Genomic DNA, 23130 nt, shown 5'->3' with positions numbered 1-23130 from the left:
TACAAAGATGCGGGGAGGAGTGACAATGGTGTCACTGTCCCACCTCCCTTCTTCTTTGAGGGTGGCCCACAGACGTGGATTCCTCGTGGGGGAACGGTTGGCGTGGGAGTTACTGGCTGTATAGAGTTGGGACAACACCACCATCCCGGGTGCAGCCAGGCCTGACGGCCTCCTGAGGGAGTCCTCACTGTACCTCGCAGAACAAAGGGTCTGATTAATACAGGCAACTGGAAGGGGAGCTCTCTCAGTGCCAGAGGTCAGCTGGCTGAAAGAGAGGGGAACACTCAAATGTCCAGTTCCTAGTCCATGACAAGACCAGGAGCCCTGATAGATGGAGGGGACGAGAGAGCACCATATAGATATTAGAGCGCCTCTCCTCCCAACACTAACCAGGCTGGATTAGGCATCTCAGCCACCACAGCCTAGGAAGCCAGGAACCATCTAGGGGTGGAGACTTGTCCTCTTCTTGGCTGCATGTCCCACCCATGAGAACTGTGGGTACCCAATGAGTGGCTGGGCAGTGGGGGCATGTGTCACATGGAAGTATTTGTTTGAATCACCCGCCTCCTCCACTCTTGATTAAAGGGCGGCACCTCTGACCCCCCTCCTGGCCTGGAAGGATAAATGGGGAGGGGAGAGCGGGCTGCACAGCAGCACCAGGCAGCAGCCAAGGTAAGCACGCCCTGCCAAACCCCCACACCGGGGCGTCAGTGCGCTGCGGGGCTGAGCCTCAGGTCCCGAGCAGCAAGACCTCCGACTCCAGGCCTGAACCGACTGATCCCTGATCCCGGGGTCCTCGCCTCCATCGCACCCCGTACCCTGCAGACCCCGGCCCGGCCCAGCCCCCCGGCTGGGCCCTACAGCCCCTCCTTGCTCCCTGCAGATGCTGAATCTGCTGGTGCTGGCACTGCCCCTCCTGCCGGGCCTGGTCCATGCGGCCCCTGGTGAGTCCTGACCCGGGCCCGCCCTGTCCCTGCCCCTCAGCCCGCACCCGACAGGCCCCACTGTGGGTGGGTGTGTTCGCAGAAGCCCAGGTTCCTGTGGGCACAGGGGCCAAGCTGTGTCCTGCCCTGAGGGTGCTTTCTACCCCAGCCCCAAGCCAGGCCCTACAGAGAGTGGGCATCGTCGGGGGGCAGGGAGGCCCCTGGGAGCAAATGGCCCTGGCAGGTGAGCCTGAGGCAGAAACATCAGTACTGGAAGCACACCTGCGGGGGCTCCCTCATCCACCGGCAGTGGGTGCTGACCGCCGCGCACTGCCTTGGGCCGTGAGTGTCCATGGGACCCGGTGGGTGGGCAGTGGGGCTGGGGCTGCGCCCTCCCTCCCGGGCGCCCGGGAGGCTGCTCAGCCTCCGAGTAGGTGCCCGCTCTCTCCAGGAAACTCATAGATCCTGCAGAACTGAGGGTGCAGCTGCGGGAGCAGCACCTCTATTACCAGGACAAGCTGCTGACCGTCAACCGGATCCTCCCACACCCCAACTACTACACGGTTCAGAACGGGGCGGACATCGCCCTGCTGGAGCTTGAGGAGCCCGTGAGCCTTTCCAGCCACGTCCAGCTGGTCGCTCTGCCCTCTGCCTCGGAGACCTTCCCCCCAGGGACCTCGTGCTGGGTGACAGGCTGGGGTGACCTGAACAATGAAGGCGAGCGCTGGGGACACTGGAGGGCTTGGGGGAGTAGGGGCTGCTCACGTCCACGACCCAGCTCCTGGGTTCCCTTTGGGGACGGGGTCCCGGCTCTTGGCTCGGGGCAGTGATGGAGCGCTGCTGATGCGGAATGCTCTCCTCTCGCCCCCAGAACCCCTCCCGCCGCCATACCCCCTGCAGCAGGTCAAGGTCCCCATCGTGGAAAACAGCATTTGTGACACGGAATACCACACTGGCCTGTACACGGGGGACAACGTCCAGATTGTCCAGGACGACATGATTTGTGCCGGGAACAGGAAAAAGGACTCCTGCCAGGTGGGCCCGTGTCCTCCCCAGAGCCCTCCCCGCCCCAGCGTCTCCAGCAACTGCTGACCCCTCTCCTCCCCAGGGCGACTCCGGGGGGCCCCTGGTCTGCAAGGTCAACGGCACCTGGCTGCAGGCGGGCGTGGTCAGCTGGGGCGACGGCTGCGCCATGCCCCACAGGCCCGGCATCTACACCCGGGTCACCCACTACCTGGACTGGATCCGCCAGTACGTCCCCGAGGAGCGCTGAGCCGTCCCCGGGGCTGCCCTCGGGGGCTGCGGAGGACCCAGCCCCCTCCTGGCCCCAGGCCACTGCTTCCCGCCCCTCCAGGTGTCCCCTTCACCGCCTTCCCAGTTCCTTGCGCCTTCCCCACCCTCAGCCCGCGGAGCCGGTGGTGGGCGCTGATCCTCATTAAAGTGCATGGAGAGCACACGTGGCTGTGGCCGTGTTTCTAGTCGTGGGCGCCACTGGTGGCGGAGGGGAAGGGGTCCAGGGCAGCCTGCACAGCCACTGCCTGTCGCTGCGGGGTCCCCTGGACCCCGAGCGCTGGGCGATGCTGTGGGCACAGCCCCTGCCCGCGCCCCGGTGCGCGGGGCTCGTGTCTCTTCGGTGAGCAGCCACGTGTATCCAGGACACGGAAAGCAACACAGAACGTTTCCGAGGTAACTCCAGGGGCACCCAGGCACCCAGCCATGGGGTCACGATATGTATAGCCTTGTCCCCGCACCCTGAGTCCCTCCGGCCACGCAGTGCCCTCCACAGCACGGTCCCCCAGCCTCTCTCTCTCAGGACACAGCGTGCACGGACGTGTGGAAGCCGTGCGTCTGTCCCGTGTTCACATTGATGCGACTGATCGATTGTAGCGCTTTTGACTCCCCGAACGCCACGCGGTGACATTTTCCCGTGACTGCGCGCGCCCGGGAGGTCCGTGGCCCGTACCGGCGAGGGGCTGAGGCCCGGGCTCCGCGCACCCTCCGTTTCCGAGAAGCCCGATGTGTCTCACACGCGCCGCAGCCACGGGGCCCTGCCCCGACGCCCTCTCCAATCCGCCCTTCTGGAGGTGGGGGTGGCGCCTCATTCACGTTTCAATGAGCATTTTTATGGTTTTTGATGTGGGGAGCCCCTTTCACAATCGAAGCCCTTCCCCTTGGCAGGAAAGGGGACAACTGTCCACCTGCAGCATCCGGGGCGGCGCCCTCAGGCCCACGCCCAGCGCTCCCACCCTCTCGGAGGTTCTGGTCACTGGGTGAGCTTCCCGGCCACCGCTCGCGTCAGGACGCCTGCCGGTCTTCGGTCCTCCGCACCGCGCGGCGGTGCGTTCCAGGTCGTCTCCTGGACTCGGGCTCCCGAAGGCCGGCGACCCCACTCCCCACGGTGCAGGCTTTGCGGATCCGAGTGGGAAGGGCCTCTGCCCCTACTCTCCTGAGCCCTCGCTGCTGTGGGAGCCGTGACGGGCTTCCCTCCTCGTTTGCCTTGCGGCCCTCCCGCCAACCCTCCTCCTTTTCCTTGCGTCTTTCATTGCTTTGCAGCCAGAATACACGCTCTTCCTAGAACGCGGAAGACAGAAATGAACCGGACAGCTCCCTTCTTCCTCCCGCCCGCCCCTCCCGCACTCTCGCGGTTGCCCCTGCCGTCGGTGGGGCGACCTCCTTGGCTTGCCAGCCTTATACAGGCACATCTACACTTTCCTAAGTGCAGGCTGTGCTGGAGGACACGGAGGGACAAGGAGCCACCGGCCTCTTCTGGTGGGGGGTGGAAGGCGGGCAAGACAGATGGGCAGGACCTGGGGCTGAGACCGCCCGGTCCAGAGAAGCCCAGGGAGGAGGCTGGGTACCCGGCCTCCCCTTATCTGGTCCTGGGCTCTCCGGGAACTCGGCCAGCAGCCAGTGGCAAGTGACAGAGAAGAGTGAGGGTTCGCTTATCAGGGCCAAGCTGGCCTTCTGCTGGGCCCATGAGGGGGACAACCCTCCCTCTGTGCCTCCTGGGGTGCTCCTGAGTGGGCCCTCGTTCACTGGGCTGCAGGTGACCCATCCCCCCAGGGCCAGGAGAGGGAGGCACTGCGGGGCGCGACACCCTCCCTGTGTTCACCTGGAAAAGGAGCCCAGGAAGGAATCAATCGCCTAGGGGACCGCGAGGTTGGTGGTCAGAATTTCTTGCCCGACAGCAGGCCTGGAACCCTGCGTGTGAGGGCCCCAAAGGAGCTGTGGGACAGGGTACCAGTGGGGAGAGAAGGGTTACAATGCTATGTGTGAATCGAATTGGGACCGTTGAGAGCCCTGGGATCTTCTCGTGTGCGAAATAGAGAGGGCACTAGGGGTCCAGAAGGCAGAGAACCTGGGTTACTCTAGCCCCACCCCCCAACCACACATGGGAGACATCAGGCCTTCTAGAGCCTGGGAGGGCTGGCCCAGGCTCCAGCTGCACAGAGGGTAGTGCCGTCTTCCCTGAGGAGCACCTCCCAGGCATGTTCCTAGGATGGGTTCAAATGCAGTTCCCACACAGAGGTGAAGCCACTGTCATCCCTGTTCACCATGAGGACAAACGTGGCATGTGCATTTTGAGGGACAGTTCCAGGCCAGGTGCTGGGACAAAGGACAAGTGTGAGCCTCAAGAAGCCATGTCCTCGTTCTCACACTGTGTACCTGTTTCCCCTACATCTAAGAGGAAATGGGTGACAGGAGGGCCTGTGATTTGGAGCTGACCAGGGTGTTGGAGGCAGGGGGGTAGGAAAATACAGGCCCCTCCCAGAAGCCTCTAATCAGCTCAGCCATCTGGCCCTGGCCTGACGAAGGACAGGAAGGGCTGCTTTGAGCTGAACAGCTGTGGGTTGTCCCTTTGAACTGTGGCGGTGACCACAGGCACGGGTATCGAGATGGGGCCATCTGGGAGGGTGGGTTGGTGAGACTGGCCTGAGATGTCTCTGCTGAACTCAGTCTAGGGCTTAAGGTGGGGGGGGCCTCCTGAGAAACCCCCTGATATCAGGTTTCAAGGACAAGATGCCCATGGGGAGGCGGAGGAATCTTGGTCCCTGAGAAGACAGCAGGATGTGGGCCAAGGTCAAGGGTCAGGGCCTGAGGGTTGAAGACTTCAGGGCAGGGGGACTGCTAGAGTAGGACGCCCTTCAGAGCCCTAGGCTGACTGCCCAGCTGGAAAGCTCTCCCTGTGGGGGTCTCTCCACCTCTGCCCACACAGCACCTGTTCCCACCAGGAGCTCTGGCAGAAACTTCCTCTGAAGACAGATAGGGTTCTCCAGCATGTGAATGACACCACGTGGCCACTGCTGCTATCTTGGCCTCAACTTCCCCGCTTAAGACCTTTCTGTATGTGTGTTTGCCCCAGGGGAGGGACCCTAGGAGCAGGTGTCCGGCAGGGGACCCTGCAATCCCTGCGTTGGCTGTCATCACCCAGCTTTGCCTCCCTCTCATGAGGAGGGGCCGATTTCGATGATCATCCAACTCGTTCCTTAAATAAGTATTTATTCTGGTTTGCTCTGTCCTCCTTCCCTTATACTTGAGCGGAATTTTCTGCATCAGATTATTGCAACATTTAACCTGAATTTATAAAAGAAATAAAATGAAAGGAAGGGGCTTCAGTGGGAGCAGCTCCTCCCAGACCCCAGGATGGCCTTTGGGGGCCACAGGGCACTGGGGGTGGGTCTTATTGCATGGTTCCCACTCCCTGGAAATTTGGTATTTCACAGAGGCCAGAGTCAATGGGTGTTTTCTGGACAGAATGGTGGGGAGGGGCCCCGGAAGGGAAGATGGAGAGACAGCAATGGGGGGTTGGGACAAATGGATGGGAGGTCAGACTGTGAGTGACAGTGAAGCATGGTTGCGGGGGCCTCAGGGACCGAGCTGCCACCCTCGAGGGCACAAGCGGCCCCAAGTGTGTGTTCCCTATAAAAATAAATGGACGTGAAGATGGGGATCTGCTGGGCAGCCTCTGCCTTTCTCCTTTTGGTCACTTTGTAGTCCTTGTCCCATGAACGCAGCTCTCTCATTAAAGGACTGCTGATCAAGGTGCCAGCAGCCTCCGACCACAGTGTCGAAACTCAAAAAAATTCAAACCTGAATGGATGGGCAGAGGCCCACAGTCCAAGAAGCTAACTTTGTTCCTCTTCACCCAGAAGTGTGTTGGCCTCCCTCTCCCTGGGCAAATATCCTCCTGGCTTCTCTGCCCAGGGTGGGGCCCGAGATGGGGTCCACACAGGGCCCTGCCTGGGGCCACCATCCCACTGAGTACATCCCAGCCCCAGGGCCAAGCCTGTGTGGCATCACGCCCCCAGCTACACAGGCTCATCCACATGGTCACCTGGTGTGGGGCTGGCTGAGGGGGACCCAGCTTTCTTTGAGGGGCTCTGGGGGACTTTGAGGTATAGCCCCTGTCCCTTCTCGGGGCGGTTGCTGGAGAGCACAGGAGACTCTGTTTTGTGGGGTTCAACAGGTGATGAGACCCCTGAGGAAGCTCTCGGTTCCTGGGCCACCCTGTGACCACTGTCCAAGAACAGGTCCCTGCTGGGGCCAGGGTCCAGCGGCTCGAAGGTAAAGCTGGGGATGGTCAGGTGCTCTGCACGGCAGGAAGCCTGGGCCCACCGCTCCCCCTTGGCAGTAGGGTCCACCCCCACGCCCTCCATGGGCTCACAGGATGGGGTTCTCCGCCGCAGGGTGGTGCTGCCACCCTCTGCTGCAGGGGGCCAGGCTGCACCCTCGTCCTCCATGGGGGGGTCTACAGAGATGCATGGGGGGCTCATCTTCTTCTTCCTGCGTGCCCCCAGGGCTGGCTCAGCCTCCAGGGCTTGGGCCTTCACCTCTCCAGCCTCTGAGTGGCTCTCCCCTCCGCCCTGCTCCACTGAGTGCTGCCGGTGCTGGTCCGCCAGGCTGGGCTGGTCCAGGAAGCCCCGGGTGTCCACACCATAGAGCCTGCGCAGGTCTGGCTCGCCACCCACCACCCCGTGGGCTTCAGGCAGGGGGCTTCGGGCTGAGCTGGTGATGTGGCTGACCTCCTCATCGGCTGGGTCTGGGGCCTCGGCCTCCTCCCCACCTGTGGCTGGTGGCCGACTGGAGACGCAACGCTGTCCAAAAGTGTGCTTTCGGGTATGGACACTGGTGGGCCTCGGGGAGTGGGGTGGGGACCGCAGGGAGTCCCCCAGGGGCGCATGCCTTGAGGGGGTCTTCCCGCCAGGCTCCCCCAAGCTCAGGCTGCAGTCTGCAAGGCCGTCAACCTGTGTTTCCAGGGAGTTGGTGTGCAGGGCCTCCTGCAAGGGCATGGGGTCAGGTGAGATCAGGCGGAGCCCAACCAGCAGCCAGGGTCACAGAGACCTCTCCCCACCTGGGCCTGAGTAGGCACCCAACCCCGAGTTTGGGACCCAGAGAGAGATGGGGCTGAGAGCCCCTGGTATGGAGGTCGCATCCCTACCCACACCACCCTGCATGCAGGTGCCAACCACCCATGCAGGTCATGATGGAGAGGGGCCGTGAGGAGCGGAGAGCTGGAGCCTGAGTGAGGAGAGCCTGGAACCCCTGCTGGGTACAGAGTGAGGCTGAGGCGACCTTGTGCACCACCGGCCCAGCGCGAGGCCCCGAGGGTGGGAAGGGAGGTCTGTGGGTATAGGCGAGGCCCACAGGAACGGTTGCTGGGGGTGCTGTGAAGGACTAAGGCCGCTGCCCAAGAGGGGATGTGGTCCTTCCTGGTGGCTGGGAACTCTGTCATCACAGGCTCCAGGGACAAAGCACCTCCCTTCCTCAGTGTCCCGTCACTCATCCTTCAACAGGGAAAGGAAACCCCCTCAGGCCCTGCAGGGGGCCTCTCCTACCTGTCTGCAGAGCAGGCGGCTAAAGCTGGGGGAGTGAGCTGAGCCCCGAGAGGGCAGGGTGAGGAGGGCGTTGCTGCCCCTGGCAGGGGAGGACGAAGTCGACGAGACCTGGAGGGAGGCGCAGGACTCCACAGGTGGTGAGTGCTCAAAGGTGACCAAGCCTGGGGCAGGAAGGTGTCTAAACCAGGCAGCTGTCGCCTGCCTCGAGTCCTCCCACCCACCTGAGTCCTCCTGCCTACGTCCTCCCACCTGCCCAAGTCCTCCAGCTGCCTCCACAGGTCATACCGGAGGTGGTGCCGCCCACGTAGGTCTCCATTTCCACCTCCTGCAGGGGGTGGGGGTGAGGGGCTGAGGCAGGTGCCACGGGCCGGAACATGTAGCTGTCATTGGGCAGTGAGAGCATCCTGGACACGGACACCTTTCGGGCAACCAGGAGGTTGGAGGCATCGGGCCCATCACTTGGGCTCTGCGGGGCTGTGCACCTAGGATGAGCAGGGGACCCCTGTGCCATCTCCAGCTCAAGCTCAGCATCCAGCTCGGCGTCCTCACGGGCCTCCTTGTTGCTCTCCTCCAGGTGCTTCATAAGCACAGCCACCACCACGTTGACCAGCACAAACTGGGCCACCAGCACGAAGGTCACGAAGTAGATGGGCGAGATGGCCGGCAGGTAGGTGAGGCAGTGCTTGTCCTCACGGGCGCACTCCCGCAGGGTGTCCTGGGGGCCAAGAGGCAGCTGCAGGAGGGCAGGCTGACCCCACCTCTCCACCCACCTGGCTCAGGCTAGTACCTTCATGATCCCGTTCCAGTTGTCCCCCGTGGACACACGGAACAGCGTGAGGAAGGCCATGCCAAAGTTGGAGAAGGTGGCGTGCCTGCTCAGGCCCTCACATGGGTTGTCCTCACTGCACTCTGCAGGTGGAGACCCTCCTGGTCAGCCACACTGCTGGGAGCAGGGCACATGCTAGTCCGGGAGGCCCTGAGACCTGCCGTGGGCCCTGCCCCTCCCCCAGGGCAGTCACGCTCCTCTGGGTGCTTGGCAGCCACCTAACTCAGGCATCCCTGGCAGGTGGGCACCTGCAGGAGGCACATGGGGGGACATGTCTCTTCAAAACTGGGTTAGGTGGCTTCCTCTTCTTCGGCATGGGGGCTGTCGGAGGCCCTGCTTGTTCTAGATCTAGGGCTTTCTAGATGGAACAGGCCAAGTCCTTGGCACCAGCTGCTCTGGCTCAGCCCCAGGAGAGGGCACTGACTGCTCCCCAGGTCCTCTCTCCAGTCAGCACGCCCTTGGCAATGGGGCCGCCCTGGAGCACGAGGCTGGGCCAGAGGCCAGGAGTCGGGCCTGGGGTCTAGGGCATTAGCTGCTAGGTCCCAAGAGCCCCCTCTGGATAGGCCCACAACTGACAACCCCCTCAGCCACCTCACAGACAGGCCCACTGGTGGCTCCTGGAACCCACTGAGTGTTCAGTGACTAACTCCAAGTGCGCAGGAGACCCAGGCAAGAAAGGGAGGAGTACCCTACAGGACCTGGACTGCCAGACAGAGTCCCCTCCTGTCCTTGTCCGGAGGGGTTTAAGAAAATCCTTGGTGACCATTAAAAAGAACATGATGCAGCATTTGTCCTGGGGGCCTCGTGCAGATTAGGGCGATGTGTGTGTGTTTGCGTGTGGATGCTTGCTCAGGCGCACGTGCGACTCCGCCTTCCTCACTGGGGTATGAATACATGTGCACATCCACGTGCGTGCACGCGCGCATCACGGGTGGTACCACACATCTGTGTGCGTGCAGATGCTCCTTCATGAGCCCACGGTCAGATTTGCCTTGCACAGTGAAGGGTCGAAGGAGCAGGGGGCTGTGCGGTCTGGACAGCGTCCTGAGCTGCCTGCAGGCCACGCGTGTGTGGGCGAGGCTGCACCTTCCTGGACCTCACTCACCGAGCCTCCCGAACAGCTCCACTCCCAGGGCAGCATAGATAAAAAACAGGAGCATGAAAAGTAGGCCGAGGTTCCCTACCTACATAGGAGAGAAGCAGAACCAGGTCAGGCCTCAGTCCCGCCTGCTGTGCACTCAGTGCCTGGTGCCCCACTAGCCATCCTTACCCCATGCTCCTGCCAGGCAGGGGGTCAGCTTCCCGGAGCTGGCCTTGAAGCCTCGTTCTTAACCCTCCCTTCTGGCCCTGCCTAGTGCCCAAGGCCCCTCCTTGTCCTTTCACACACACGCTGCACCCAGGGCCACCCCTGCCTCCAGCCCCTCTGCTCCCCAAGGTCTAGGAGGCCTCCCAAGGCTCTGAGAGACTCTGTGTAGGGCCTGCCTCCAGCCTCGGGGTCCCCATGGGAAGGCCAAAGCCAAGCTCTGCAGGCGGACTGACGTCTGTCCGAGGGTCTACCATGAATCGCACCGACCCAGCCTCCCAGCACTTGTGCTGCCCTCCAGGCGGGGCACCTTGTCTTCACATACTCCCCAGGCCCCACTCCGGGACATGGCCAGGCCCAGGCTTCCCTCCCCTCCTGCTACTTCCACAGACGCCGGGCAGACACAAAGGACCTTGGGGACTGTAACTCAGGGCTGAGGAACGCTGTTAAGGGGATAAGTGGGGGAGCACATGGAGGGCTCGGGGTGCATGGTTCGGTGGGTGTATGGACAGGCAGGCTCAATGGAGAGCAGGTGGTTGACAGATATGGTGCTAGGTGGACACACTGCTGTGGGGGTGAGTGGCTGGCTGGTTAACAGACAGATGGACACATGGGTAGATGGCTGAAAGGGTTAGAACCATGGACAGATGGACACATGGCTGAACAGAGTGGGTTGGCAGAACCAGATGCTGCACAGATGAGGCAAAGGGTTTCCTCTAGCTCAAGCAGCTAGAAGAGGATCAGGGTGGGGACTGTGGACATAGGAAGTTGAGGACATGGGGCCTGAGTTAGCTTCCGGAAAGGAGAAAGGTCCTCAGCCAACACCTGAACCTTGGAGGGGTCCTTGGAACTCAGGCAAGCCCACCCTGGCTACGTTCTTTGCCCTCTGCCCAAATCCCACTGCGTCCAGCACTGGACTGGGGGAGGGGGCACTGGTTCTCAGTCTTCCCCAGAAGGACCAAGGCCCGGAAGGCAGACAGCCATCCCCCTACCAGCACAGCCACTATTCCCTGCACATGTAGGGGTGATAAACGTGGTTTCCACAGGTGCAGATGACCACATGAGTGAATGACAGTGAACGAGGCCCTCCCTGCAGCCTTGTCTTCTTGGTGGTGTCTGTAGTGCCCACCCGGGGGCAGTTGTCCAGCTACCTGGGGCAGGGCTTGAACCACCGTGTCCAGCAGGGCCCGCATGCCAGTGGCCATCTTGAGCAGCTTCAGCACTAGAGCCAAGAGCTGAGCGTTAGAGACAGATGAGGGCCTGGGCCAGTGTGACCCTCCCCAGCGGGCTGGGCCCCAGGACCACCCGTATCCCTTACGTTCCTGCCGCCAGCACCGGCCACCTGCTGAGGCCTTGGGGCACGGCGAGGAAGGAGGCTGGGGTAGCCCTGGGCCCCCTTTGGGTGTCTACCTCGGGCGATGCGGAGCACCCGCATGATGCGGATGATGGTGGGGTTGATGGGCAGTGCCGCGCTCATCTCGATCTCCTCCAGTGTGATGCCCATGATGGACAGCAGCACGATGGCCAGGTCCAATTGGTTCCACCTGGGTGGCCAGCTGGGCTCAGCGTTGTGCTGCTTCCTTTCCCCACCCGCAGCCCTTTGGAGCAACAGGAGTCCCCTCCCTATCACCCTGAGAGCATGCTGGTGTCACCCACAGGGTGTGTCCTGGTGTCACTCCGGGATTTATCCCGTTATCACTCTGGAAATATCCCAGTGTCACCCACGGGCATGTTCTGGTGTCACCCACAGGGTGCATCCCGTACCTCTGCTCAGCACCATCACCTTTGCAGACAGAAGGCAGGGACCCCTGGAGGGGAAGGCTGTGGCTCTCACCTGCCCCCTCCCTCAAGAGCTTCACGGGTCCTTCAGGGTGCCAGGTAGCCCCACCCCACATACCTGTCCTTGAAGAATCTCCGGAACCCAAATGCCACCAGCTTCAGCACAGCCTCAAAGACGAAGACAATGGTGAACACGTAGTTGCAATACTTGAGGGCCTCGTCCAGGGACTGGGGACAGAGTGTCAGGCTGTGGAGGCCACCCTGCCTAGACGGCCCCTCTTCCTCCACCCCGCACCGTGGTACTAGGCACTCTAGTGCCTGGGTCCTGGTCACCCTGCCCCATCTCTCTCCTGCACCAATCCGAGTGCCTCCAGGCAGAGGACAGGTCTCTCTGAGGTCCCGCTATTGAGCACTTACTGTACGCGTGCTTGCACCAGGTCTGGAAGGCATCCCCTGGGTCGGCCCTTGCGGCATTTTGAAAACAGCTCTCAGGTGGGAGGGACCTGCCCCTTTGAGCCCAGACTCTTGGCCCTGCCTTTGCCAGGCCCCCACCCACAGCCTGGGGCAGGGGCCAGCCCACGCTAGCCACAGTGCAGCTTTCCAAAAAGCTGTGTAGGTTCAGACTGAGGCTCCGATGCCGAGACCCCTCCCTTCCCATGGTGGGGGGTGGGGGGGGTACCCTTTCTTTAATGAAATGATGGTGATGCAGATGTAATTGGAGCGAAATAAAAAGCTGACCATTTATGCCCACCTGTCTCCTGCCAGCCCTTCCCGTCTGGCTTTTTCCTGGACTGTGAAATCCACAGCCCGGGAAGCTGGACTCAAAGACATTTTAACAGCCAGTTTCAAAATGGAGCCACTTGTGGGGTAGTGAGGGCCCTCCAAAGTAGGTGGCCCTGAGTGTTTCACTGATGTTAAAAGGAGGACTCTGTTCAAACCACACCCCTTTAACCCCAGTGAGGGCTCACCCAGGGCTGCAGATAGAAGACCCCCCCCAGTTCTTGGGGTAGCACCTCCTGATCCAGGCTGCCCACTGGGTGCCGGACCTCACCCACAGCCCTCCCGGGGCTCATCTGCCACACTGGTCCTAGAGGCAGGGTGGGCAGGGTTTCGCACCCTGAGCCCCCACCTTGGGCTGGTTGTAGTGCTCCATGGACATGGTGATGACGTTGACCCCGATGATGAAGGTGATGAAAAGGTCGAGGTAGTGGCTGGTGCACAGCGAGTGGATGGAGCGGCGGGTGGGCGAGTAGTCGGCGTAGTAGGGCCGGCGCTGGGCCTCTGCAGGGAGAGGGCGCCTGTGACCAGGGCTAGATGATGGGGACGGGGCTGGGGGAGAGCCCCAGGCTCAGATGTGAGGGGTTGCCAGGAGGGTGGAGGAGGGGATCGCTCTTAGGAAGGGGAGTCTATTCTAGGTAAGAAGTGGCTCCCGCTGCCAGAAGGACAACTCAAGGTGGGAGGCACGAGAGAGCCTCAGGGGCAGGCCACCCACCAGGTCCCTTGGCTTCAGGGCCCTGGCCTCAGGGCAGCTCCAGGAGTGAGCCTGGAAGCTGACTCCACCTGGCTCTGCCCTGGGGCCCTGCGCAGACCCTGCCCTGCCAGGGGCTCCCAAGCTGGGGACTTTAGGTACTCTTCTGGGCTCGTATCAGGGTTCAGAGACACCTAGATGGTGAGGGGGAGGAAGGTGGGAGCTTTCTCCCCTCCTGCCATCTCCCAGTCTGGGTGTGAACTGTCCTCTGGCCACAAGGCCCAGAGTCCCTCCTGTCCTAGTCCTCCAAGGGGCCAGTGACCACTGCCTCTTGTATGGGGTTTGCTGGGCTTCTCGTCCATCGGATGGCCATCACCTTGGGGGGTCATGCATTCACCAACTGGTCTGTCTGCACTAAATGCTCTCCCTGAGGTAACCGCTCTAGGGCATATGAATGCTCACTGAGCTCCCACTGGGTGAGGACATAGCAGCCATCACTGCACATGAAGACCTGCATCAGCCACAGAATCATGCATGGCTGTGAGCCAAGGGGTGAAAGCTGTGGCTGTCCCAGGGCCCGGGAGAGCAGGGCCAATGGGACTGACTTGACCTGGGACTCTCATGCTCCTAGGTCTGGCATGCAGTCGCTAAAGAGGCTGGCTCAGCTCGCGCAGCCAATGGGGCCAGCGTCCAATAGGGCCAAGCCAGCACTGAAGACATGGAGCAGCCACGGGCCAACAAGCATCTCAGAGCACGGCAGGGAAGCAGTCAAGCATACAAGCTGGGCACATGGACACACAGGAGCTTGCAAGCAACAGTGTAGACACCAGGCAAGCGAGGGGACAACCCTTCCTCCCACTGATGCCTGGCGCCCAACCCTGGCCGTCCCATGCCCACCCTGCAGCAGACCCCAGCAGGCCTGGCATCCGCCTGTGATGTTCGCCCTTCCATGTAGCAGTGTCAGAGGGCCGGAGGCCAGGCCAGCCTGCAGCCCCATGCAGGGGCTGGCAGAAGCAAGGGGCTTAGGCATGCGGGGTGGGGGGCAGGTACCTGGGTTGGGCAAAGTGCCTGGAAAGACAAGGAGATGGTCTGAGCTGGCCGCGGTGGGCAGAACACTCAGCGGCCCCCTCCTGCAGGAAGCCCTTCTTGCTCCCAAGCTGGGTAGGGCCTCCCTAAGTCCCTCTCTCTGTCTCAGACAGTTCTGCTTGTCTCTCGCCCCATGGCATGAGAACGCATGGGGGTGAAACCTCCTCAGTAGTTATGGGGGGTGAGAGAACTAACTGGGAGTCTCATTCATCTACGCCACATGGGAGGGGACCGTTGCCTCTCGCTGCAGCTGCCCTCCTCTGCCTGGCCCCTCCTTGTGAGCCCAGCCACCATGTAGGCCCAGGCAAGGCGGGCAGAGTGCAGAGCCATTCGGCAAGGCGAGGGCTGGGAGGCCAAGGGGAACAGGGCCAGGGAGGAGGCTTCGGGTGCCCACTGCACACAAGTGCAAGGGAGACCCAGCCGCAAAGCCCATTGCCCGGCTCGTTCCTGCTGCTTAGCCAGCCCGCTGCCCGCCCACAGGTACACCGGTACCGACCCACCGCCGCCACCAGGAGCGCCTTACTCCTGCGTTTCCTCTCTAGGCGTCGCTGCCGCTTCTCCTCACGCCGCCGAGCCTCCTCGGCCTCCTGGTGTTGCCGGCACTTGTGAAAGTTCTCCACCACGACACCCACAAACATGTTGAGCACAAAGAAGCTGACAATGAGCAGGAAGGAGATGAAGTACAGCAGCATCCAGGGGTTGTGATTAGGCACCGGCTGCAACACATGAGGATGCGTGGGCCCCCACTGCCTGAGGGTCCTGCCCAGGGATAGCCACACCCCCCAGGGCCCCCGGTGCTATAGTCTGCAGGGCCAGAGAAGGGGCCCCATGACATGGAACTCTCTGGAAGTTCTCAGAGATCAAAGATGGCCTCTCGGAGGTTTCCTAAGATGACCCAGAGTATACCCAAAGGGTCCACTTGGAGGCCAGGGCTGCCCACTGCCTGCCCGCACCTGCTGGTCTATGCCCACGGCGTCCAGCCCGTCATACATGATGTTCACCCAGCCGTCTTTTGAGGATAGCACGAACAGGGACATCAGCGCCTGTGGGGCCACAGGAAGGGCGGTTACTCCTTACTGCCTCCTATCCTGGAGATCCCCACAGGCCTCCCGCACAGATGCGCCCATGGCACGGGAGCCCTGTGGTCCTGCCATTCTCTTCTTCCAGGAGACTAGGACGAGGCCACTGAGAATCACCTGCGGTGCAGACTCCCAGTCTGCGCTGCCCCCAACCCACTCTTTTCCCTCCCCTCCGGGTCCCGCCCTCACCCCGCCCACCTGGCCCAGGTTGTCGAAGTTGTACTTGCGCCGCACCCAGCGATAGTGGGCTGCCCGGCACTCCGCCCTGGTGGATATGTTCCTGGTATCAGCGCCCTCGCAGTAGTAGAACTTTCCCTTGAAGAGCTGACGGGGCAGGCGGTCATCCAGAGGGCTGACCCTGTGCCCCCCAGTCCACCAGCCCCCACAAGGGGCCTCCTGGGGGTAGCAGGCTGAGGGGCGTGGCTGGGCTTTTCTGGGGCTGCCAGTGGCTGTTGACCACAGACCACTGTCTCTCAAACAGGACACCCACGAACAAGCGGGGCTGCCCACCTGCACCCCCAGAATGCCGAAGATGATGAAGAAGGCGCAGCAGATGAGGACGATGTTGCCAATGGGCCTAAGGGACGATATCAGGGTCTCCACCACCAGCTTGAGGCCAGGAGCACGGCTGATGACCCTGCACAGGGCAGAGGGGGCCTGCTGTTGTGCACACCGGGGGAGTGACCATGGTGCAGAGGGTGCAGCTCACGCAAATCCCAGCCCCACCTCCCCCGCCTTTGTCCCCTTGCCTGGTCCAGCCCCATCCCCCTGCCCACCTCAGAGGCCGGAGTGTCCGTAACAGGCGCAACACACGCAGGATGCCTAGGATCTTGGCACCGCCAGCGGAAGCCATGGCCACGATGATGTCGACAAGGGACACAAGGACCAGCAGCCCATCCAGCACATTCCAGCTGCTCTGCAGGTAGGCGTGTTCACCCGAGACCAGGCCTAAGGCCACCACCTATCCAGGTGCAGAGAAGGAGCCCAAGTCTGAGGTGCTGCAGCAGACGGAGTGGGGCACAGGGGCTCAGTAGGTGGGAGCTGCTAGGTGGGGTGGGGGTGGGATAAGCCCGGGGGACAGACCCCCACCTCTCCCAGATATGCTGGTACCTTCACCATCATCTCAGCCACGAAGATTGCCGTGAAGATATAGTTGGAGATGCTGAGGAAGACACGTTCCTGCAGGGACAGGGTGGTGGGAGGGGCCAGCTACACCCAAGAGACCCCACCCCTCCCCAGAAGGAGAAGGGGGCCTCACGGTGCTTCCTGGGTCGATGTCTGGCCTCTCCAGGGCAATGGTGATACAGTTGAGGAAGATGAAAACCAGGACAATGTGATCAAACATTTTATGAGCGATGATTTTCTGGCAGGAGGCGCGGAACCTGAGAGGCCGAGGGTACTGGGTGAGGGGTCAGGGGACAGCCCTGCCGAAGCCCTTGCTTCACTTCTGTCCCCAGAGAGCAGGCGGGAGACCCCGAGACCCAAGGAGCTCATGGCATGGCAGGGAACTCGAGGACCCAAAAGAGTTTCTCCCACCCAGGCACCCCTCACCTGTTCTGTGGGGAGAAAAGGTACAGCGCCCAGGACTCACGGCTCCGACACCACCGAGGCTTATAGGGCTCCAGCACCTTGCGCAGGCGTGAGCAACAGCTCTGGGGGGAGGGAGGCAGATTATCAGGCCCTTCCCAGACTCTCCTAGCCCTGTCCTTCTACCCCTGGGGTCCCAGCTCATCCTCCCCACATAGGCAGTGGGGGAGTGACCCGTGCTGGGTGCCCATGGGTCCAGGGGAATGGGTGTTCTCAGATTCCCACCCAGACAGGCCCCCCACACCCACTGCCTTCTGTCTGCGGAACTGCCCTGGCCAATAGAGTGCGTGCCTCACCAAGAAGGAGGGCCCTGCCTTCCTCTCCTCCCCTTTGAAGGCCCACCTGTGGCTGGAAACTCCCCCAACTGGGGTCTGGGGCATTAGCTGCTAGGGCTCAGAATGGTCCCCAACTGGAGGTGGGGCCGACCCTGGGGCCAATATTGCTCCCGATCTCCTGAGGATCAACTGAGGCCCATCAACTGGGTCAAGTCCTGCTCAGCTTGTCTACTTCCTCCCCTTTCTCTGGAGACTGCTCCCCATGAATGATGCTCAGTATCTGCTTTGAGAACCAGCCCATGACAGGAGGAAGGCATGAGCCCCACTGCCCACTCACATCCTCCAGGTCATCATCAAACTCGGCCAGGTCCTCCTTGTGACTGTCTATACGCAAGAAGAACTCACTGGGCAGGGCTAGCATCTGCCCGTTGCAGTCATGGAGCTTGGTGGGCAGCAGAGTGGCTGGCCGCAAGGGCTGCACGTCCCGAGTGCTGCGGTGGTCCAGGGACTCAGCACGCCGCAGCAAGGTGGCGCGTGTGCAGGGCGAGGCCCCCACCCTGGGCCTGCCATCCTCGGCCTCCTCATCCGTGCTGCCTTTGCCCTCGCCCGACAGCAGGGACTCCCGCTCCCCGCACTGGCTCCGGCGCTTGAGGCTGGGTGCACGACCCAGACTGTTCCAGCTCGAGCGCCGGCTGCTCCAGGCGCTGTTGGGGCCCCAGTGGGCACAGGGTGAGCTGCGGAGGCTGGACTGCAGGGGAGGGGGAAGGAGAGAGGGGGCCAGTCCCCAAGTACCCCTAAACACCCCAGGCTGCGGGGCACCCAGCCACAGGGGCCTTTCCCACTACAGCACCCCACGGGTGGGATTTACACATGGATTGCCACCATCACAAACACCCATGAGCATGATGTGTAAGTGCAGACCACCCTGCTAGGGAGAGGCTGGCAAACCGCTATTCCAGGAGGATGTCTGAGTTACAGAGCAGGTTGACAATGAGCAGGAGATCCAGTCAGCAAGTGTTACTGGGCAGGCCTCCCAGAAGGCAGGCGCAAGTCATCAGTGGGCCTGGGACCAGCCACTGACCATCCTTAGACACGGCCACAGCTGACCTTAAACTCTGGGGTGGGGCCCCCAGTCAGTTTCTGATGCGTAGACTATGATCTTGTACAAAGAAGTTCGGCCACTGTCTTTTGAGACAAACCGACTTTGGTTGAAGGACTTACCCTGCGGCGCTCATCCTCTCTGCCAGTGTTCGTGTCACCTCCTGGGTTTAGCACGAGCTGCGATTTAATCCTGCTAAACCGCCCCGGCCAACCTCCCTCATGGCTGCAACGCATCCTGTTGCTAGGTCACCTAGCCCGCCCCAGGCTCACCCAGGCAGCTCTTCTGTTACTCGCAGGAAGATTCCTCGTGCTCTCACCCCACACCCCTCTGCTTGCCGGCTTGTCTCGCTCTGCTCACCCCTCCTGGGCCTTTCTGAAGAGCCATTTTGGCTGTGTCCCTGAAGATGACGTTTCCTGGTTTGTCTGGAAACTCCCCATGGGATACTGTTGATCCTGACACACGGAACTCGTCCCTAGGCCTCCATCATGTTTCGTGTGTTATTTTTATACCTTTTTGCTATCACTTTTGTTTTTTCTTCTGATTTATGCTCTGCCACTTATCTTTCATTGCAACTTGGAAGATAAACCTCCTGCCTGATATTTTACCAGAGGAAAAAGATCAAACATGCATTTCCACGTCTTGTTTCTACACTCCTCCCATAAACACAGCAGCTCCTGCTCTGTTTACAGAGAGCAAAGCATTCGGGGCCAGGAGCTCGTGAAGGAATGACGAGGAGCAGCGGAGGCGCGTGTGGGGTGTGTGGAACCATCACTCATCTTTGGGGAAGGCCACGAGGAGCTGGGCACAGGGAGCCTGAAGGTGCCGTGAGGCTGGGGCAGGAGACAGTACCTACCAGAGACTTCTGGTCCCCCATCTGGGGGTCCATGGAACTGCTGCTGCCACGCCGGGAGTCCAGGAGACTATGGGCCATGTCCAGGTTTGGGGAGCTCTTGGGAGTGGGCATGGGCGTGGCCGCCGTGTGCATGATGACAGGAGGGGGCAGGCTGCCTCGGCCCTCCAGGTGCCCGTTGGGGGTCATGGCCAGGGAGCGCATCTTCATCTCTGGAGGGGCAGGGACCACTCGTGCCTACAGGGCTCTCGGGAATGGAAATCTGCCCGCGTAGGACTCACCCACAGGAGGACCCTCTCTGCTGGGTCAGGACAGGCATCGCCCCTTCACCCCTTCCTCCACCACAACCCCAACACACCTGAGGCCCTGCGGTCTCTGAACTTGTCAAAATCCTCCTCAAAGTGGGTGGACGCCTTGTCTTCATCCGTATCGGATCTGTTGGCATCGCCCTGTATTCCCACAGAGCAAAAGGCCCGTGTGAGGTGCCCCTTGGGTGGGGGCCATCTGTGTCCAGCGCCCCCTTGTGGAGCTTGCCACAGGGAGGCTGGGCTGGTGTGGAGGCGGGTGTGACAACAGGCTTGGCAGACAAGGTGAGAGAAGGACAGAGGCCTCTCTATGTCAGGCTGTGCAAAAGTCCCACCTAATGAGCCGGGATCCCACCTCCCTGGAAGCCCCCCTCACCTCTGCCTGGAAGCCCTCCACCAGGATGGCCACCAGCAGGTTGAAGAGCACATAGTTGCCGAAGGTCATTAGGGCCACGAAGTAGAGGGCAGCCCAGGAGGAGGTGGAGGCCATGCCATTGTAGAGGACGACGTTCCAGTCCTCTTGGGTGAGGATCTGGGGGAGAAGGGCAGCATGGGGCCCCGGACCCGAGGGCAGCGATGACATGGTGGGGAGAGGAGGGGTCGTGGGCGTTAACCCCACCTTGGACATGCTGGCACCTCCTTGGCACAGGAGGAGTTCTGCACCAGTTCTGCACACGTATCTACCAGCCCAGGGGACAGAATCACTGTCTCTACTGTGGCTTGCAGCTCAACTGCTCTGGCCTTACACAGCCGAAGACACACACTTGAGCAAAGCTGTGGCTCCCCTTTGGCCACATTTACATCAGGGACAGTCCCCACCCATGCTTTACCTGGAACACGGTGACAATGGCCCACAGCAAAGAGTCAAAGTTCTTTCTATCAGGGACTGTGTCTCCAGTGTCTGTCTTTAGGCTGAACTTGCAGCCAAAGAGGTGCATGCCCAGGATGCTGAGGGGGAGAGGCAGGGGTGTGGTGAGCCGGGGGGGGGACATAGGGGAGTGAGGCAGGGGAGCCGCTCTGCCCGGTCACCTTCCCACCCAGCAGCTGCTCCTCTATGCTTCCCTCCACTGGGCCCCCCGCTTTCTGGCCTCCCAGTGCCCACGCCCATGGTGGGAAGGCCAAGGCCAAGGGAGAGACAACCAGAAGCCCCTCTGGCTCCAAGCAGTGGCTAGGACCTGGGACACCTGTCTCACTCAGTCTGCCTGGGTTTTCCTCCACCCCAGCCTCTCCCTGAGGCCTGAGTCATGGCCAGGCTGGCACAGCAGGTGCTCAGCAAATGAACTCCAGCCTGGCTGCTCCCGCCCCTTCTCCAATCCTCTACTCAGTCCCCAATCCATCCATCCAGAGGTCCATTCTGTCATCCCACTAAGCTGTGAGCCCATGAGAGCAGAGACCAGCCTGGGGCCCCACATGCCTCAAGCCTGCACATGGAAGGCACCCACTCAGTTCTGTTAAGACAAAGGAACCAGTGACTGAGCTTCTGCGGAAGCTTTGAGACTCCTGGCTGCCCCCACAGCCCAGGGCCCGGTAGCCAGCAAACTAGAAAGGGATCCTTCTCGGTGCGGGGGGGGGGGGCCCACCTGAAGATAAAGATGAAGAGCATGAGCAGCATACAGAAGGTGGCCACGTTGTCCATGGTCTTCATGAGCACCACCAGTTGGCGCCGCAGTGCTGGCATGAAGCGCACCAGCTTCAGCACCCGCAGCAGCCGGAAGGTCCGCAGCACCGAAAGGCCACCATCTGCCTGCCCAATGATCTCCCAGACGCTGTGGGCCAGGCCAAGGGTCAGGAGATGTTTTCTGACTGTGGATCCCTGCACCTACCCTGACTCTGAACTTCCTCTGTCCGGAAGCAGGTACGCCAGCCTGGGAGCCATCATGGCCTGCACTCAACCCCATGATGAGCAGCAGGTCTGGCGGTATCAAGGTGCCCGGGGGGCTGAGGGACTGTGGCAACATCTCCAAAGCCACCTGACCAGCTGTCATCTCTGGCTCTGGCCCAAACAGAGGGTTCTCAGTCGAGGGCTTTCCTGTCCTGCACCTTTCACAGCCATACCTAGCTAGTCCATCCTTGCTCAAACCCCTCCCTGTTAGGGCAGGGCCCCCCTCACTCCCAAGGGCCCCACTTCTTCCTGGCAAAGGAACTCCCCTCAGATTCTGCTTCTCCTTTCTGTGGAGATTTTGCTGCAGCAGACACCCAGAGACAAGCTGGCTTTCCTTGCAAGGGTCGAGCTCTAAGCAAAGGCCAGCCAGGAGGAGGAAGGGCCACTAAACACCCACTCTATTCCTGCAGAGAACAGCTCCAACAGATTCTGGAAACATACAGCTGACCTGTGTATACCCCACAGTGCCTGTGGGGAGGGACTCGGTCCCAGGGAGGGAACTCCACTTGACATCCCATCTTCATAGCCCACCAGATGTGCCAGCAGTGCCTCTCCCTCTGACTGGGGCTCTGCTCCCCGACACTGGAGACTCCTAGGCCCGAGGCCTGGGTAGGAGAAAGGGACCTACCTGATGACCACAATGATACTGTCAAAAATGTTGTAGGGGTTCCGGATGTAGCCCAGTGGGCCGCAGGCCAGCAGCTTCAGCACCATCTCCAGAGAGAACATGCTGGTGAACACAATGTTGCTGATCTCCAGGGCATTGGTCAGCTCATCCGGCTGTGGGCAGCAGAAGGACCATCAGGGGAGAAGGGTCACTGCCCCCACTGACGGGGAGAAGGTAAGGTGGCATCAAGGAGCCCGAGGTTCAGAGGCTACAGTAGGCTCCTCAGGAACCTCACTGGCCTCTGTCTGAAGGAGGAAGCTAGGCCCCGGGGATGTCTCCTCCAGCTGAACCCTGGCCCATCCGGCCTTCCCACCATCACTGCCCCTGACACCCCCAAGCCTGTCTGGGCACTGAGGCTCTAGAGACTCCCTGGGCCCCAAAGGATAGGCCATGGGAATAGGACCGGGAGCACCTGTACCAGGGTTCAGGATGCAGGTGCTTGGGGCGCAGACATTAAGGATGGTGCCTCCAAAAGCCCTGGTCTCCGGAGACTTTACCCTCCCCTGCCGGCAGAAGGCCTCAGAGGCCCATCCTTACTCGAAACATTCTAACCTACCTGTGTATGCACATACCTATGCATGTGCCAGCATGACCTGCATGTGTGCCTGCCTGCAGATACGTGTGGTGGATGTGCACATGGCCACCCATGTCCGCACACATGCCCACACGTGCGTGGGTAAGCCTTGCATACATGTGTGGATATGTATGACTGCGTGTGGATCTGTGTATGTGGCAGAGGCTCTTCATACCAGGGGTCTCTTGAGGTCGGCTGCTCTTCCTGCCCTGGATCTCACAAAAAGACCCTCCCACCTAGAGCCTGCTTTTGGCTGACACTACTTGATTTCCCCTAAACTGCTCCAGGATGACAGAAAATGGCTTAAGTGACTTAAAAAGACCAATAGGTAGGTGAAGAAAAAGTTGGTCTGGTCATTAAAAGTGAATCAGCCTCTGTCCTGAGAGGATGCCATCTCCCTGCCAGACCCAGCCGCGGCCCCTCCCAGTGTGGCCCTGCCCAGGGCCAGTGTTCAGGGTGTACAGCATCCAGGTGCCTGGGGGGCCGCGCACCATCCCAGCTCCTCCTCCCAGGGCCATGCAACATCACCACCTCTTCTGATCACCAACAGGTTCCCCAGCAGGTGCCCAGTAGGTCTGGCTGAGGCAA

The 23130-nt window shown here is 61.2% G+C and overlaps 2 protein-coding genes across 3 annotated transcripts in view; one reads left to right on the top strand and one right to left on the bottom strand.

Annotated features, from left to right (window-relative positions):
* The first annotated feature begins 883 nt into the window (after positions 1-883).
* On the top strand, positions 884-2352 carry LOC129083356 (tryptase-like). The gene is given in 6 exon segments (XM_054589183.1): positions 884-944; positions 1093-1136; positions 1138-1265; positions 1375-1640; positions 1795-1958; positions 2032-2352. Coding segments are annotated over 6 exon segments (828 nt in total). The 3' UTR covers positions 2197-2352.
* Positions 2353-6232: 3880 nt separating this feature from the next.
* Positions 6233-23130, bottom strand: part of CACNA1H (calcium voltage-gated channel subunit alpha1 H) — a 62190-nt gene continuing 45292 nt past the window's right edge. Inside the window, exons 10-34 of one of the 2 annotated variants that reach the window (XM_054589181.1) lie at positions 21930-22081; positions 21000-21185; positions 20250-20367; positions 19796-19951; positions 19473-19563; positions 19118-19326; positions 17500-17910; positions 16852-16952; positions 16559-16682; positions 16411-16479; positions 16077-16261; positions 15811-15937; positions 15499-15624; positions 15175-15264; positions 14745-14937; positions 14186-14203; positions 12797-12948; positions 11786-11895; positions 11299-11432; positions 11040-11110; positions 9691-9769; positions 8547-8668; positions 8045-8474; positions 7760-7920; positions 6233-7201 (exon numbers count right to left, since the gene is read on the bottom strand). In XM_054589181.1, the coding sequence (XP_054445156.1) occupies positions 6233-7201; positions 7760-7920; positions 8045-8474; positions 8547-8668; positions 9691-9769; positions 11040-11110; positions 11299-11432; positions 11786-11895; positions 12797-12948; positions 14186-14203; positions 14745-14937; positions 15175-15264; positions 15499-15624; positions 15811-15937; positions 16077-16261; positions 16411-16479; positions 16559-16682; positions 16852-16952; positions 17500-17910; positions 19118-19326; positions 19473-19563; positions 19796-19951; positions 20250-20367; positions 21000-21185; positions 21930-22081 (4584 nt within the window). The remainder of the gene's footprint in view (positions 7202-7759; positions 7921-8044; positions 8475-8546; positions 8669-9690; positions 9770-11039; positions 11111-11298; positions 11433-11785; positions 11896-12796; positions 12949-14185; positions 14204-14744; positions 14938-15174; positions 15265-15498; positions 15625-15810; positions 15938-16076; positions 16262-16410; positions 16480-16558; positions 16683-16851; positions 16953-17499; positions 17911-19117; positions 19327-19472; positions 19564-19795; positions 19952-20249; positions 20368-20999; positions 21186-21929; positions 22082-23130) is intronic. The other variant, XM_054589180.1, reaches the window with a different exon arrangement.

Source organism: Pteronotus mesoamericanus, unplaced genomic scaffold, assembly GCF_021234165.1.
Source record: "Pteronotus mesoamericanus isolate MK-2021 breed Mesoamerican mustached bat unplaced genomic scaffold, CSHL_Meso_final scaffold_167, whole genome shotgun sequence".
Classification (NCBI taxonomy): Eukaryota; Metazoa; Chordata; class Mammalia; order Chiroptera; family Mormoopidae; genus Pteronotus; species Pteronotus mesoamericanus.
The sequence above is the reverse complement of the archived record's forward strand: the minus strand, read 5'-3'. Positions and strand labels throughout refer to the sequence as shown.